Source organism: Vombatus ursinus, unplaced genomic scaffold, assembly GCF_900497805.2.
Source record: "Vombatus ursinus unplaced genomic scaffold, bare-nosed wombat genome assembly UNPS02014809.1, whole genome shotgun sequence".
NCBI classification, from domain to species: domain Eukaryota; kingdom Metazoa; phylum Chordata; class Mammalia; order Diprotodontia; family Vombatidae; genus Vombatus; species Vombatus ursinus.
In genome coordinates this window covers 10,342,561-10,358,265 of record NW_020954587.1, presented here as the reverse complement: position 1 = coordinate 10,358,265, position 15,705 = coordinate 10,342,561, and the positions used below count along the sequence as shown (strand labels likewise).

The 15,705-nt window shown below is 37.4% G+C and overlaps 1 protein-coding gene across 2 annotated transcripts in view; it reads left to right on the top strand.

Annotated features, from left to right (window-relative positions):
• EFHC2 (EF-hand domain containing 2) overlaps positions 1 to 15,705 on the top strand; it is a 257,613-nt gene that overhangs the window by 62,264 nt on the left and 179,644 nt on the right. For both annotated transcript variants that reach the window (XM_027875591.1, XM_027875590.1), the window contains exon 2: positions 13,224 to 13,412. In XM_027875591.1, coding sequence (XP_027731392.1) covers positions 13,224 to 13,412 — 189 coding nt within the window. The remainder of the gene's footprint in view (positions 1 to 13,223; positions 13,413 to 15,705) is intronic.

The following is a 15,705-nucleotide window of genomic DNA, read 5'->3' as shown; positions in this document are numbered from 1 at the left end:
TCCTAGGTAGCTGGTAGTGATGGGGTTGGGATCTGGGTCCCAGAAAGGAAAAACCCTGGACTTTCCCAGGTAGCCAAATCTCTGACAGCCTGAGGCTATAATCCCATCAACTGGCCTTTCATTGTGGCTACCCCCAATCTCCCCTCCATTGTCTTGCCTCCCTATGGCCCCAGGCCACTTACCACCCTTGGTAATTCTATTACCTCATGGACTCCTTGGCTACTCCTAGATCCCTCCCACAGGTTTTCTGTATATAAGGTCCATCTTATCTTCTTTAAGATGCCCAGATTCTTACAATCTAGCCACTGCTTACCCATATTCAGACTCCTTAAGAGTCTGCCTAATATGATGGATGTTCTAATAAACCTTGTCTTTGGCTGAAAGAAGGCTTGGGTCAAATTCTTCCGGGCAGGACCCGCGTGTTGTGATTTTGGGGTCCCAGCACCCCCGAACCCCTAAACCGCATCATTTTGGTGGCCCGTACAGGGAAACTGCTTAACTTCAAGTTCTTCTCCAGCCAAGACTGGAAAGTATGTAAGCCTCCTCCCTCCCCTCCTTTCTTTCTCTGCAGTTGGGGTCGATCTCCAAGCACCAAGGCTTGGAGGTGCTTTTCTGGCAGACAGTTACGAGGCTGTCTCACACTGGGCCTGACACTCTCAGGCTCTCAATCCACTGGGTTGGTTCAAGGCCATGGACCTGGGTACACCTTCTGCAGCATAGAGGACAAGGATGGACACCCTATCCGGAAGTGTATCTGTTAATTCCTTTGGTGCTAGGGAATTGGGAAAAACTGCAGTTGCTTTTTGGTTCCCTGAGGCTTACTTACTCCCTTCCTTCTGCACCTCTGAATCCTCCTTCGTGGAGGTTACAGGGAACGTTAGAACAGCTCAAAATATCTTGGCAGATTCTGGAGATTTTCAGACTCCTTAAGAGTCTGCCCAATATGATGGATGTTCTAATAAACCTTGTCTTTGGCTGAAAGAAGGCTTGGGTTGAATTCTTTCAGGCAGGACCTGTGTGTTGTGATTTTGGGGTCCCAGCACCCCTGAACCCCTAAACCACATCAGTAGAAGGTAGGAGTAGGAGGTAGAAGAATAGAACAAGTTTGTCCTTACAGGTTAATGCCCTTTAGGATCAATTTATTCTATCAATAATTCTTGGCTTGAGGCTAGGTCCCTTCAGTGAAAGATCTCATCCTAACCTATGGTGGCTATTCAGGTATATTTCCCAAATTTTAGTTTCTGTGAGGTAGGCTAATCAGATAATAGCCAATTTATCTAATAATCACCAAATAGTTTGGGGGATTCAGGTTCTGTAGTTTTAAAAAATTCTTGTCTGTCTTATTGGCACATGCAAATGATTGAGCTTAGAAAAGGTATGGAGGCAATGTGTGCCCTGTGGGCATAATTATCTTCCTTTTTTGACCAGCTGCTTTCCTAGCTTTTCATATGCAGATTAGCTACTCAAAGGTTCACTGCCCTTTACACCATTCAAATTAGTCTACTTAAAGTTTTAATCCTTTATGAAATGTGAAATAATCTAGCAAATCTGCAAGGGGCTCACCCTTTACATTGTATTCATCATGTTTTATAACATTATATTTATGTGCTGTGTTTTTTAGCCATTCCCTAATAGACAGGCATTTACTTTATTTCCTCTTTGTTACAATGAAAAGGTCATGTCTTGGTGTATGACTGACCTTTTTGTCATTGACCTGCGGTATACCTCTCAGTTGGAGTACAAGACATTTTAGTCACTTTCTAATTTAGGCATTGTGTTAAGCCTATATATAGGAATATAAATACAAAAGAAATCAAGACAACAAATAATTATTATTATATATTTAAGGATAAGAGAAAGTCCTTTTCCTAAAGATCCCATTTTAAAAGAGGATGACAATGCATATAGGGAAGTGGTGTCCAGGAAAGATTATTTTTGTTTGGAGAATCACAAGGATGGTGAGACAAAGGAATGCTTTCCAGAAGGGATAGTCCTGTGGATATGACTACTTTGCTTTAAGCAAGAGGTGGTAATGTTGCAGTCTAGGGATGCTGGGAACCCCAAAATTCAAGGACAAGAGGAATGGATCTACCTTGAAAGAATTCGACCTCCCAAGCATTCTTTCAGTCACAGACAAGGTTTATTGTATCACCAATAGAAGCAGGCCTGATTTTAAGAATCTGTGCTATTTGTGATGCTAATACAAGGGGTCAGATTTTAAGAATCTGAGCACCTTTCTTATAGTGAAAAAGATTATGGAAAGATTTGGATGAGATCAAGGAGTGGCTAATAGTCTGGGGTGGCCAGGAGGTAACTGAGAAGGGGCCTAGATGGGATTAAGAGCAGGAAATAGCCTGACAGTGGTCTGGAGGTAACAGACAATGAAGGGCTGGGCTGGGTCAGAGGTAACAGAATTGACGGTTAGGCTGAGTCAGAGCCACAATGAAAGGATAGTTGAAAGGGCCAGGGACTGGGCCATGTGAAAAAAAGTTCAGAGGCTAGGTTGAAAGTTCAAAGGAAGGGGGTCCAGAGCCCATACCCTGTCATTCCCCCCTCAGATAAATGGGACCCAAATTCTTTTGGGGTGAAGGGTGAAGATCTTGGCTTCTGAAACAGCTTCCTGCTGGCAAGGGGCGTCGAGCTGTTCCTGCCTCACTGGAAGGGTTGGACTTCAGAACCTGGCTGATGCCAAGTCCAGTGAACTAGAGAGACCTTAGACTCTGTCGGAGCTTGGTATATAGCCTGAGTAGTCATCTGGAAGTTGATGGCTCGGATCCTGGAGGAGAGGACAAAACAGGCACAAAAAGAGTATAGAGAAAAAAGAATTTCTCTGGAGAGAATTACAGCTATGGCAAGGCCAAAACATAAAAGGAAAAGGGCGAGTACAATATCACCTCTCTTTATCCACCTCTCTGCTGGTGGGGTTCGAGGCCTTTCTAAACAGTAGCTTGAGGTCCTCCAAAGATTCCAAGGGTATTCCAGAATTTCTGCTTATAAGTTGGGGAAGCCCAACAGACTTGTTGGGTGGTTTCTCCTAGCTTACTACCAGTAAAAATAGGCTTTTCAGAGACTGGAGGGTGACAGGGTATGGGTATGGCCCCCTCCCTCTCCCTGATACCCTTCCAGGTCCTTTCAACTGTCCTTTCATTGTGGCTCTGAGCCAGCCCAACTTTCAGTTCTCTGTTACCTGTGACCCAGCCTAGCCTTTCATTGTCTGTTACCTCCCAACCACCCCAGGCTATTTCCCACCCTTAATCCCATCTAGACCCCTTCTCTGTTACCTCTGGGTCACCCCAGGCTATTAGCCACTCCTTGATTCCATCCAAATCTTCCCACAATCTTTTTCACTATAAAAAAGGTCAGTCTCCTCTACCGAATGCTCAGATTCTTAAAATCCTTGCTTCTATTGGCCATACAATAAACCTTGTCTCTGACTAAAAGAAGACTTGAGGCAGACCCGCTCCTTTCACCTTTGAATTTTGGGATTCCCAGAGCTCCTTGACTACAACATAGAAAGTTCAAAGGAGTGGGGGGTGGTCCAGAGCCCATACTCCATCAGTAAAGATGAGGGCTGAGGTGAAATATGGTCTGTTGGCCAGGCATCTAATAGATATAGTAGGCTAAGTAAATTTAGTTTGCAGTCACTCAGGGAGCTCCAAAGATGAGTGGATTAATTTTCATAGAGACAAGGGGCATGGATTTTGGAAATCCAGCGTATGAATGTACAGGTCCATGTGGATAGTGCTGGGTCCAGGTGGGGAGTAGTAGAGTTGTAGAACACAGATCATAATTTAGCCCATGTGGCTAGATGGGAGTGAAAGGGATGTATGTGCTTTTGGTGACTGTATAGCCCTTAGCACTTGCATGCTCATGGATTTTGCCTAGGCTTAATAATTTTAATAATTTTGTATATAGATTGTGCAAATGGCAAGAACTATCTTAATTTGGAGTATATTGCTGAAAAGCAAAGATTCAGAATTGAGAATTTATAGTGCAAATTGAGGGCCTCCAGCTTTCTTTGAACCCTAGCAAAAAGTTACCTTATGTTAAATGTGTTTTGTTTATGTTACATTAAATATGTCTCCCTCCCCCGCCCCTGCAAATTTCCTGCTGTAGAAGTGGTTAAAAGAATATCCTATTACTCTAGATAGGCTATTATCAGGGATAGTGAACATAAAATATTTTAAGATATTTAGTGTTCAATCAGTTCTGGCTAAATGCAGGTGCTGGGAAATGAGATTATTCTTGGTTTACTATGTATGTGCTATATTTTAAGCTTCCCCAGAACCACAAATGTTTGCCAGTAGCTACCAAGGGAATGGATGGGGGAATGTCCAGCAGCACTATATGAAAAGAGATTCAAAATACATACCCTTTATAGAATTCACTTATTCACTCTTTTATATACAGTAAACATGTATTATATGCCTACTAAGTGCTAGGGACTAGGCATGAGAGTTCCTAGACAAAAATGACATAGCATTACTGTTTGTTCAGGATTCAGCTTTCAAAAGTTCCACGTAACTATTTAAATTGGCTCTATACTGGTACAGTTGACCATTCTGTTGGGTCAAATATAGAAATGTACTGATTGCAAATATTTTTCCTTGCTGCCTAGGTGGCAATGGGAGGGGCCAAGTCTCTCTCTGCTTCTGTTTCTAGATCCAGTTCTATCAGGAACCTCCTCTGTTGCCCAAGGGAATTATAGGGGCTAGAAGGTCAACTGGGGAGAGAAAGGGATGTCCCCACCCTGAGCCCCATAGAATTATGAATAACACCAGGGTTTGTCAGCCTAGGTCATTGGGAGGATGGTATTATCCTCAATAGTGTGAGAAAGGATTAAGAATTAGGCTTCCACAACAGAACAAGGAAATTCTGAGAAGGTCTTCCAAGATCTTCCAAGATAGTCCCTCACCCAATAGTGCCCCAAACATTCTGCAAATAACTAGTTCCTTAAGAAAGAGCCCTGAAGGCTAAACTGGTTGCAACCTGTCAGGGTCAAAGACAGGGCAAAGGTTTTTCTCCATTGCGCTTGCTTAATAAGCTTATTGAATATGAACTGACACACCCTGAGGGCAGAGATAGCCGCCATTTTTGAACATGGGATGCATGAACTAATATGACAAGGAAGGACATGGAGGAACATGGGATGGGCGTTTTAGGAAGAGTGTAACTCAGGTGAGCTGGTCCATCCCGGGCTCAGGAGGGAGGAGTTTGGATCTTACTAACCATTTAAAAATTGATTCTACTGCTGTACCAGTGAGCACATGCTACTAGGGTGCAGTGTGCCCTCTTCTCTGCAAGAAGTGTAATAAAGGTTTTCCTTCATTCACTCCTGTAGTAGATTTTTGTTTCAGATTTTTCTAGCAATAGTAAGAGGCAAGTTCTGAAAATGTAAGATTTTTTTGGGAAAGTTAATGAATTCTATTTTGGACACACTGAATTTGAGATGCTTATAGGACATCTAGTTCAAGATGTTCAGTAGGTAGTTGGTGATGTGAGACTGGAGGTCTGGAGAGAGATTAGGGCTAGATAAATATATTATAGAATCATCTGCATAGAAATGATAGTTGAATCCAAGAGACTTGAAGAGATCACCAAGCAAGATAGTATACAGAGGGAGAAGAGAAGCAAGCCAAGAAGAAACCGTTGGGGAACATCTCCAGTTAATAGGAATAATCTATTTATGTTTAGAAATTTCACGTATTTATTTGTTTTTAGTTTTCAACATTCATTTCTGTAATATTTTTAGTTCTAAATTTTCTCCCCCTCCCTCTGCTCCCCAAGACAGCATGCTATCTGATATAGGTTATACATGTGCAACATATTAAACATATTTCCACATTAGTCATGTTGTAAGGAAGAATTAAAACCAAAAAGAAAAAAACACAAGTAAAAAGAAACAAAAAAAAAATGGTATGCTTCGATCGCATTCAGACTCCATAGTTCTTTCTCTGGATGTGGATAGCATTTTCCACATCATGAGTATTTTAGAACGGTCTTAGATCCTTGTATTGCTGAGAAGAGTTAAGTCTATCAAAGTTGGTCATCGCATCATGTTGCTGTTACTATGTACAATGTTCGCCTGGTTCTGCCCATTTCACTCAGCATCAATTCATATTAGTCTTTCCAGGTTTTTCTGAAATCCTCCTGCTCATCATTTCTTATAGCTCAGTAGTATTCCATTACATTCATATACCACAACCTGTTCAGCCATTTGATGGGCATCCCCTCAATTTCCAATTCTTGGCTACCACAAAAAGAGCTGCTATAAATATTTTTGTACATGTGGGTACTTTTCCAATTTTTATGATCTCTTTGGAATGCAGACCTAGAAGTGGTATTGCTGGATCAAAGGGTATACACATTTTTATAGCCCTTTGGGCATAGTTCTAAATTGCTTTCCAGGATGGTTGAATCAGTTTACAACTCCACCAGCAATGCATTAGTGTTCCAATTTTCCCACGTCTTTTCCAACATTTATCATTTTGTTATGTTAGCCAATCTGATGGATGTAAGGTGGTACATCAGAGTTGTTTTAATTTGCATTTCTCTAATCAATAATGATTTAGAACATTTTTATGACTATAGATGGTTTTAATTTCTTTATCTGAAAACTGCCTGTTCATGTCATTTGACCATTTATCAATTGGAGAATGACTTGTATTCTTATAAATTTGACTTAGTTCTGTATATATTTTAGAAACGAGGCCTTTATCAGAGGCACTGTCTGAATAATTGTTTCTCAGCTTTCTGCTTCCCTTCTAATCTTGGTTGCCTTGGCTTTGTGCAAAACTTTAATTTAATATAATCCAAGTTATCCATTTTGCATCTCATAATGTTCTCTATGTCTTGTTTGGTCATAAATTCTTCCATTCTCCATAGATTTGATAGGTAAACTGTTCCTTGCTCTTCTAATTTGCTTATAGTCTTACCCTTTATGTCTAAATCATGAACGCATTTTGACCTTATCTTGGTATATGGTGTAAGATGTTAGTCAATGCCTAGTTTCTGTCTTACTATTTTCTCATTTTTCCAACAGTTTTTGTTAAATAATGAGTTCTTATACCAAAAGGTGGAGTCATTGGGTTTATCAAACAGTAGATTACTATAATCCTTGACTACTGTGTCTTGTGTACCTAACCTATTCCACTGATCTACCACTCTTTTTCTTAACCAGTACCAAGTAGTTTTGATGATTGCTGCTTTATAATATGGTTTTAGATCTGGTACAGCTAGGAATTTTTTTTTTCAATGGAAATAATTTTTATTTTCAATGGAAATGATTTCGGTCAAGTATCTACATTCTTTTCCTTGTAAGCAAAGGAGATTGAAGAAGAGAACCAGGTGAGAACAGTGTCATAAAAACTTAGAGGAAAGGGAGTATACAAGAGTACACAAGATAATCTTTAAGTGTCAAAGAGAGGTCAAGAAGGATGAGGTTTAAGGAAGGGCCTTTAGATTTGGCAATAAAAGTTATTATTAAATTTGAAGGGAGCAGTTTCAATTGAATGATGAGGTTGAAAGCCAGACTGTTATGAGTTAAGAAGACACAAAGAGGAGGCACCAATTGTAGAAGGCTTTCTCAAGAAATTTAGCAAGGGAAAAATATAAGACAACAGCTAGCTGGGAAAGTCAGATCAAATGAGGGTGGGTTTTTTATTTGTTTTTTTTTTTTAAGGATGGAGGAAAAAATTGGATTATATGTCTAGGCAACAAAAAAGCAGCTAGTAGAGAGGGAGTGATGGAAGATTAATGAGAGTGAAGATGATAGAGGGGGCAATCTGCTGGAGAAAATAGGATAGGATGGGATTAAGGATGCATATAGAGGGGTTTGCCTTGGGAGAAGGACTGCCTCTTAGTGTGAGACAGAGTGAAAGACAAGATCATAGGAGAAGATATCTGAGTGATGAGAGTAGAGGGAACTAGCTCTTGCTAAATGGCCTCAATTTTAATGAATGCTTGTTGACTGTCATGATTGATGATGATGATTCAAAAATTAAAATAAGTAAGTACTAGAGTACTTTCTTTATGAAGTGATTAATTCTTGGTAGTAACTTTGAATATACGTTCCCCAACAAATGAATAATGGATGTAGTATTGATGGTGGTTTGGCTCTTCCTTCAAGGCAACAATTGCTAATCACTCTCTTTGGCTGTGGTGCTGAGAATGTTGGTTAGAGGAATCTCTGGGTTCACTTTGACTCCCTTTCCCAGTCAACAACTACCAGAATCTTTTGCCTTTGACAAATAGAGCATTGTCATAGATACAATATAAAAAATAAAAACAAATGCATATACACACAAACATGAATATTTTTTTAAGACAAAAATAGTCAAGAAAGCCTAATAAGCACATGGAGCATAAGGAAAAAAATTAAACCTAAAAATATGGGCATATATTCTGACAGGGTATGGAGAATTAGATTAAAAATAAGTATCTCTCTTTTTTTAGTTGATAAATTTTGTTGACGCAGCAGAAAAACCTAAACAAACACACAAATAAACTACAAACTATGTGTATTTTCCTCCAGACAGCTAAGCACAAAAAAGTTGATTGTGACTGGTAATTCATGTGTAGCAGGCATGCAGAAATTTCCATTAAACCATTTCTGAATCTACCTAACTGTATATCCTACGATATAACTAACAACTCTTCAACTTGTCCAAGGATATAATCAGAAACTTAGGCAAATGTGTTGGCTAAAATACTCATGTACTATGATCATAAGATTTTTCTTATTTACAAATGAAAGCAGGAAATGAGGTTATTATGGAATTATTTATTTTTGATGAAGCTGGGCAACTTTAAAGTGATTGCTGTTTTATTTTCTCACAAACCATTAATTTAATCATGCATTCTAGAGTTTTGCCTAGGATTTTTAGTAAGCTTACTACTTTATGGTACTTACACTCGACTTTCTCTGCTTTTGTAAAAATTAGGGCAACATTTTCTGGTCTCTAGTTATGGGTGACCTCTCCTGTTTTCAAAGATTTTTCACAAATTACTAATAATGGTTCTCTGATAAAACCCACAAGGTCTTTAAGTATCTTAGGAAATCATCTCTTGATGATTTGAATTCATTGAGAGCAATCAGGTGCTGTCTTACCCTCTCCAGATTTTCATTTCTTGAACTTTTTTTTTCTATACTTTCTAAAATGAAGATTATTCTTCAAATTTGAGAAGATGTAAGCAGATCTTCCAGTAAGTTGGTAAAACGAGAGGTCACAAAAAGTAATGAAGTAAAAAGAGAACTGGATTGAAAGAGGATGTGTGTTTTGGCTCTATCATTTCTACCTCTGTCACTTTGGGAAACTCAGTTAACCTGTCTGTGCCTCAGGTGCCATCACTATAAAATGACTGGATTGGACCGGATAATTTCTGTTGTTCTTTCCAGTTTTAAGATCTGTGATATTGTGATCTGTGAGTTATTGTCAGTAAAATATTTTTAGATGAACAAACTGATAAGTCAGAGGAAAAATAAAAACCCACCAGAATTAGAGCTAGATTAGTAAAATAGAAAACAAATGAATAAACAAAAGAGCTTGTTCTTTGAAAAGAGAAAAAATCATTAGCAAATATATTAAAAACATAGAATAAAAACATAATCAAAATCAAATTGTGAAAGGGAAGATAATAAATGGAGAAAAAAAGAAACACTTTTATACCTATGCCAAGAAAACAGAGTAGAAAATAAAGGAATGAATATTTATAATAATATTCAAATTGACAACACAGGAAATACATAACCTAAATAAACCAGTATCAGAGTGAGAAATTGAACAGATCAATGCTGATCTTCCATGTTAAAAGATTCCAGGACTAGATGACTTCACAAGTAAATTCAATTATACACTCAAAATGCAAATAACTTCTACCACAGTGATACTCCATTTTATTTTTTAGAATGATACCTTATTTACATTAAAAAAGATCTCATGGATCTTAACCTGATTGAGAAGCTATATGATGGTAAAAACTTAGTAATTCAGCAATGCTTAAATTTGTATTTTACTAATTAGAAGAGCTTTTAATATACATTTGAAAAATGGTAATACATGTGAATGTGTACTATTTATTCAGTCTGCTCTTTCATCTGATGCAGAAAGAGTTTTGTGGTGGTTTTTTTTTTTTGTTTGTTTTTACTTATATTGAGTTTTACTATGCTGTGTTGAGAGAAGGGGGTGAATTTTGACCTATAATTTAATCAGTATGCTATTGAAACATCCCCCTCTGATTTTGTTGTTTATCAGTCATGTCTGACTCTTCGTGACCTTGTTTGGGGTTTTCTTGGCAAAGATACTGGAGTGGTTTGCTTTTCCTTCTCCAGCTCATTTTACCGATGAGGAAACTCGGGCAAACAGGGTTAAGTGACTTTCCTAGGGTCACACAGCTAGGTATGAAATCAGGAAGATGAGTCTTCCTGACTCAGCCTGGCACTCCATCCATTTCGTTATCTAACTATTCCTCCTCCTCTGATATGAATCAGCAACCCTTTTATAACCTAAAGTGTTTCAGAGTTGCTTGGGGAAACTGAGAGACTGACTTACTTATGATCATATAGTTAGTAGCTTTGAGAGGTACGACTGGAGCCTAGGTGTTTCTGACTCTAAGGCTGGCCCTTTTACCATTATGCTGTCATGCTATTTCTTTCTACATATTTGATTGGATCTAAATAAAGATCAACTTGGCAATACTTGGTGTGTGTGTTTGTGTGTATATGTACACATATACACACATATATGCAAATATATGTGCAGCATGTTATGTATGCATGCACATGTATAAAAAATTTTCCAGGGTCATGGAGTTGCAGCAGCAGTGGTGGCCCGGGCTATCAAGCAGTAATTATCAAAATTAATTGGTATTTCTATTCTAAAATATAGAAAACAATTCAATGGAAAAGATTAAATAATTGAAATTAATATAATTGATTAGCATTGATAAATCAATTATCACAAATTATTAGAAAATATTTTAAAATATTATTAAGTAAAATTTATTAGGAAAATTAGATGACAGTATGGTAAAAATGGGATTAGATCTTGTTGTTACAGTATGTATCATAACTATTACATGGAGATTCCTGGCACAAAATTATTACAAATTAAAAGATAATGGACTATTAACTCATACAATTAGAGGATTAAAATTTTTTTTAGCTATCCAAGAAGCCAAAGAAGTTATAAGAGAAAAGCTAGATAAAATTGTTTAAAGATAAAAAAGCTTTTATGCAACAGAAGACAATAAAAAAGAGAGCATTGGGAAAAATCTTTATGAGTATTTCTGTGAAATTTCAACATCTCAAATAGATGAAGAATTGTCATGCATTTATAAATAAGATCCATTTCTCTATAGATAAATAGTCAATATGAGAAGACAGTTCTCAGAAGAAGAATATAAATTATCAACCACTTAGAAGTTTTAAAGTTTTCTAATTGTCATAATCATATAAAACAAAACAACCTTGAGGGGGCAGCTAGGTGGTACAGTGGATAGAGCACCAGCCCTGGAGTCAGGAGGACCTGAGTTCAAAATCTGACCTCAGGCACATAACACTAACTATGTGACTCTGGGCAAGTCACTTAACCTCAATTGCCTCACCAAAAAAAACAAAAACAAAAACAAAAAACAAAAAACACACACAAAAAAACAACCTTAAGATGATACTTCACACCTACCAAAATGGCAATAATAGTGCAAGGTAATAAAATTGAATGCTGATATACTTGTGAAAAAGCAGGTATACTATTATGCTACTGATAAATTGGTGCAGTTCTTTTGAAAAACTATATGATTATTTGGTAATAGCAACAGACGTATCCAAATTCTTTGATCCATTTTTCTCCCTTTTAAGATGTACCCTGAGGATGTTATTGACTGGGGGGAAAAGAGATCTATTTGTACAGAAATTTTCCTAGTGCCACCATTCACAATAGCAAAACAGAACAAAAAACAAAAACTAGAAATATTCTATGCTTTCTTCAGTTGGGGACTTGGCTGAACAAATTATAGAATATGAATGCAATTAAATGTTATTGTACCATAAGAATGGACAGTTATGAAGAACTGAAAGAACTATTAATTTATACTTATGGAATAATGCAGAGCAATAATGCAGAGAAGAAAACAGAACCAAAGTGGAGATATGTACAATGACTAGTGTACCAGTAACCATAGTAACATCATTAAATGCTGACATAAATACACAGAAAAGAAGTTCTGGAGGAGACCTGGAGAAAAGTAGGAAGATTTTGTTAATCACCTTTTCAAAATTACTATGTGATTAAAAAAATTAAAACAATCTACAAATCACAGAAATCTAAGGGTTTATAATGTATACTTTTTTTTACAATCCATTTATTGTTTGTGTAATTAAATATTTTTGTTAACATTAAAGGGAATAAAAGTATATATTATGTATGTCTGTATATTTATATGTATGTATGTGTATCTATATGTTGGGGTGGGGAGAAACAGAAAATAGAGAGAGAATAGGAGTTGAGTAGTTTGGCTTGCTTTCTGTTGTTCCTTATCTTTATTCCAGTAATCAGTCAACAGACATTTATTTTGGGTTGTTTTGTGTTTGTATGTTTAGCAAATAAGAATTTCATTATTTAAAGGATCTATGATCTCAGTGGTGTGGATAATGCTTCCTCTCATGTCTTAGTAGGAAGCTTTAATGAGTTATTGTGGCCAAAATGTTTCTTCCCATGATGGCCAGTCTCCTAGGGATGAACCTCTCTTAATTTAGATAGTTTGCTCCTCAGATGACAAACTTACCCATCACTGCTGGTCCATTTGTGTTCCTTGTACTTTGGTAGAACCTTCCTTCCATAGCTCATGCTTAAGCTTTGGAAAACCCAACATTTCTGCTATGCCAGAGGGAGGCATTTAAGGAAGAATCTAGTGGATGAACAAATAAAAAGAGGAGAACAATTAGCAATCAAATATTATAAATGCTTACTTGCAGTAATAATGATTTTTTTTTTAGATAGCATAGAACTTAGGATTTATTCTTGCTACATTTCAGAGTTCTGTGTACATCTTAATTTGCTTCACTTCAAATATGACACAGGTTTTGTGTAAAGATTCATGGTGATTATATGCTATTTTCCAGTTATTTTGAAATGAGGAAACTAATGTTAAAACATTTATATTAAAAATGATAAAAAAAAATCAAATGATTAACTTTGGGTATACTTTTTTTTTTATATTCACAGCTGGGGAAAGAAAAGTTCCATAAATCTCAGCACTGGGGCTTTTGCAACCATGTCGGCATGCTATTAAATGAAGATAAGCCTGGAATAGGGGGTCAACCTCTGTTTGGACGCTCTCTTAAACCCAAATATAGTGTTTTTCCTCGAGGACTAGGAAGTGCTGCACCATCGTGGGTAGCATTTGACAAACAGGTATGTTGTTGACCTTATTAGAAATACAATTGTAAAAGCTAAAAAATATACTAAGTTATTTTAGCAGGTTGACAGGTGGCAGCGACTGTGGGAGAATTAGGAAAAGCCTCAGGTAGGAGACCTCCCTGAGTTTGAATGGATTTGGGAAAATGGTAGTAGGAGTGGGCTGTAACAGTGTTACTTGTTAAGAGCTTTTTCTCTAAACAGACAAACAAATAAATATAGACTGGCCTTAAACAGCTTTAAAAGAAAAAAGAAGACCCTCATGCCTAAATGTTTTTTGTTTTTTCCACATAGCCTTCAAACACTTTTTGGTAGTCTTTGGTAGTGATCTCCCAGTATTTTTGATCACATACTTCTATCAGTAATTTCTTTTCTCCTGGTGGGTATACTGGTGGGAGCAGGGGGATTTTCTCAATGGCACCTGGGGTTGAAGTTTGATTTTCACTGCCCTGAGAGGCTGATGCTAATCCCAGGAGGATGAAGACTGAAGCATTGCATATGGGAGGGAAGGCACAGAATGTGTGTGTATTATGAGTGAAGGTAAGTGTGACTGTGTTGGATACAAGCCCAACGATTAGCTATTGCTGGAGGAGAAGGATGAGAATTGTCTTCCAACCTTTTGATGGTTTGATCATACTAATCAGTGTAATGCTCATGTCTTGGTTCCCTTAAGACTCCGATCAATATTATTAGATGTGCCTGACAAAATGCTTTTAGGAATAACAGAAGTAAAGGTAACAAATATGTAAAATTTGTAAAAAAAATCAGTGCTAAAAATTGAATTTCTTATTTGTCAAAGAGCATGAATTTATATTTGTATGTGTGTATGCATGTATATAACATATTTATGTATGTAAATACACACAAAAATTAGTAACATTTATCTGTGAAAGTTTGAAAATAAGCAATAACATTAAAGAAGCATTGTTTTAAATAATTATAACTCATTTATTTCTAATGAGCGGTCTTAAGGATTCTCCAGTTACTTGGATTGACTGTGATCTCATCAGTGTGAGTATTTCCATCAGTGTTGCTGATCAGAGGCCGTCCATGGCATTCTCTGGAATTTGAGTATAATGTTCTTGGGAGTTTTCATTTTGGGATTTCTTTTAGGAGATGACTAGTAGATTCTTTCTATTTCCACTTTGCCCTCCCGTTTGAAAAGATCTGACAGTTTTCTTTTAAGACTCATTTAAATATAGTGCCTAGGCACTATTTTTTTTTTCTTTCCTTTTTTGTCTTTTTGGTCGTGGTGTTCAAATAGTACAAAGATTCTTAATTTTTTGTCTTCTTAATCTATTTTCCAGGTCAGTTGGTTTTGCTATGAGATAACTTGTATTTCCTTCTATTTTCCCCAGCCTTTTGACTTTGTTTTAACCTTTCTTGTTGTCTCATGGAGTCATTGGCTTCTTTTTGGTCCATTCAGATTTTTGGGGAGTTTGGGCAAGGTCTTGCAGCTCTTGTGCCAGCTGCTAATTCTCTTTCCAGTTCTTTCTTCCATAGCTCTCATTTCTTTTCCATTTTTTCCCCAAGTACTTTCATTCCATTTATAAAAACTCTCATTAAATTTTTTTTAAAATTCCTACTCCATCTCTTCTAGCAATCCTAGTTGAGTTTATTCTTAAACTATGCTCTTTTCTGAGGCAATGCTTGCAGGTGTTTTAGAGACATGCTTTTCTTTGTATCTTGAGTATCCCTGCCATCATAATAGCTCATTATGGTAGGATATTTTTTTGCTTGTTTGGGCATGTGTAAGAGTAAGATTCTTGATGGATTCAGCCCCTATCAACCAACTGGGAAGTTCTATTGGTTCAGAGTAACAGAATTGTGCATTCCACTTTGGTATAGGATTCCTACCTTGGTTAGTCCTCTGCAGAATAGGCTAGATGCCGAGAGTCTGAATAGATAATCTGAAGCTCTGGCTTGACATCTGAACCTTGCCACTGCTACTACTACTGCAGCTGGCTTCTTGGTCTGCTCTGGGTCTGTGATCTGGAACTCAGTAGTGGTTGTCAAAGCTGCCATTTGGCTTCTGTCCCTGCTACAATGCCCTGGTATAGGTTTTGGGGTGCCTTGGTAAGGGGCTGGGACCTCCTCTTGCACTAATGTTCAGCCTGGGTGCTAGAATGCTCATAGTACAATGTATAGACCTCCCTGCATGTTTACCTATGCCCCACTCATCTGGACAAATGACTCACTGTGACTTTATCTGAATTTCACCATCAAGACTGGGTCTGGTGCATTTTCTACATCAGTTTGGAGAAGTTCATGAAGCTGAATTCACTGTACT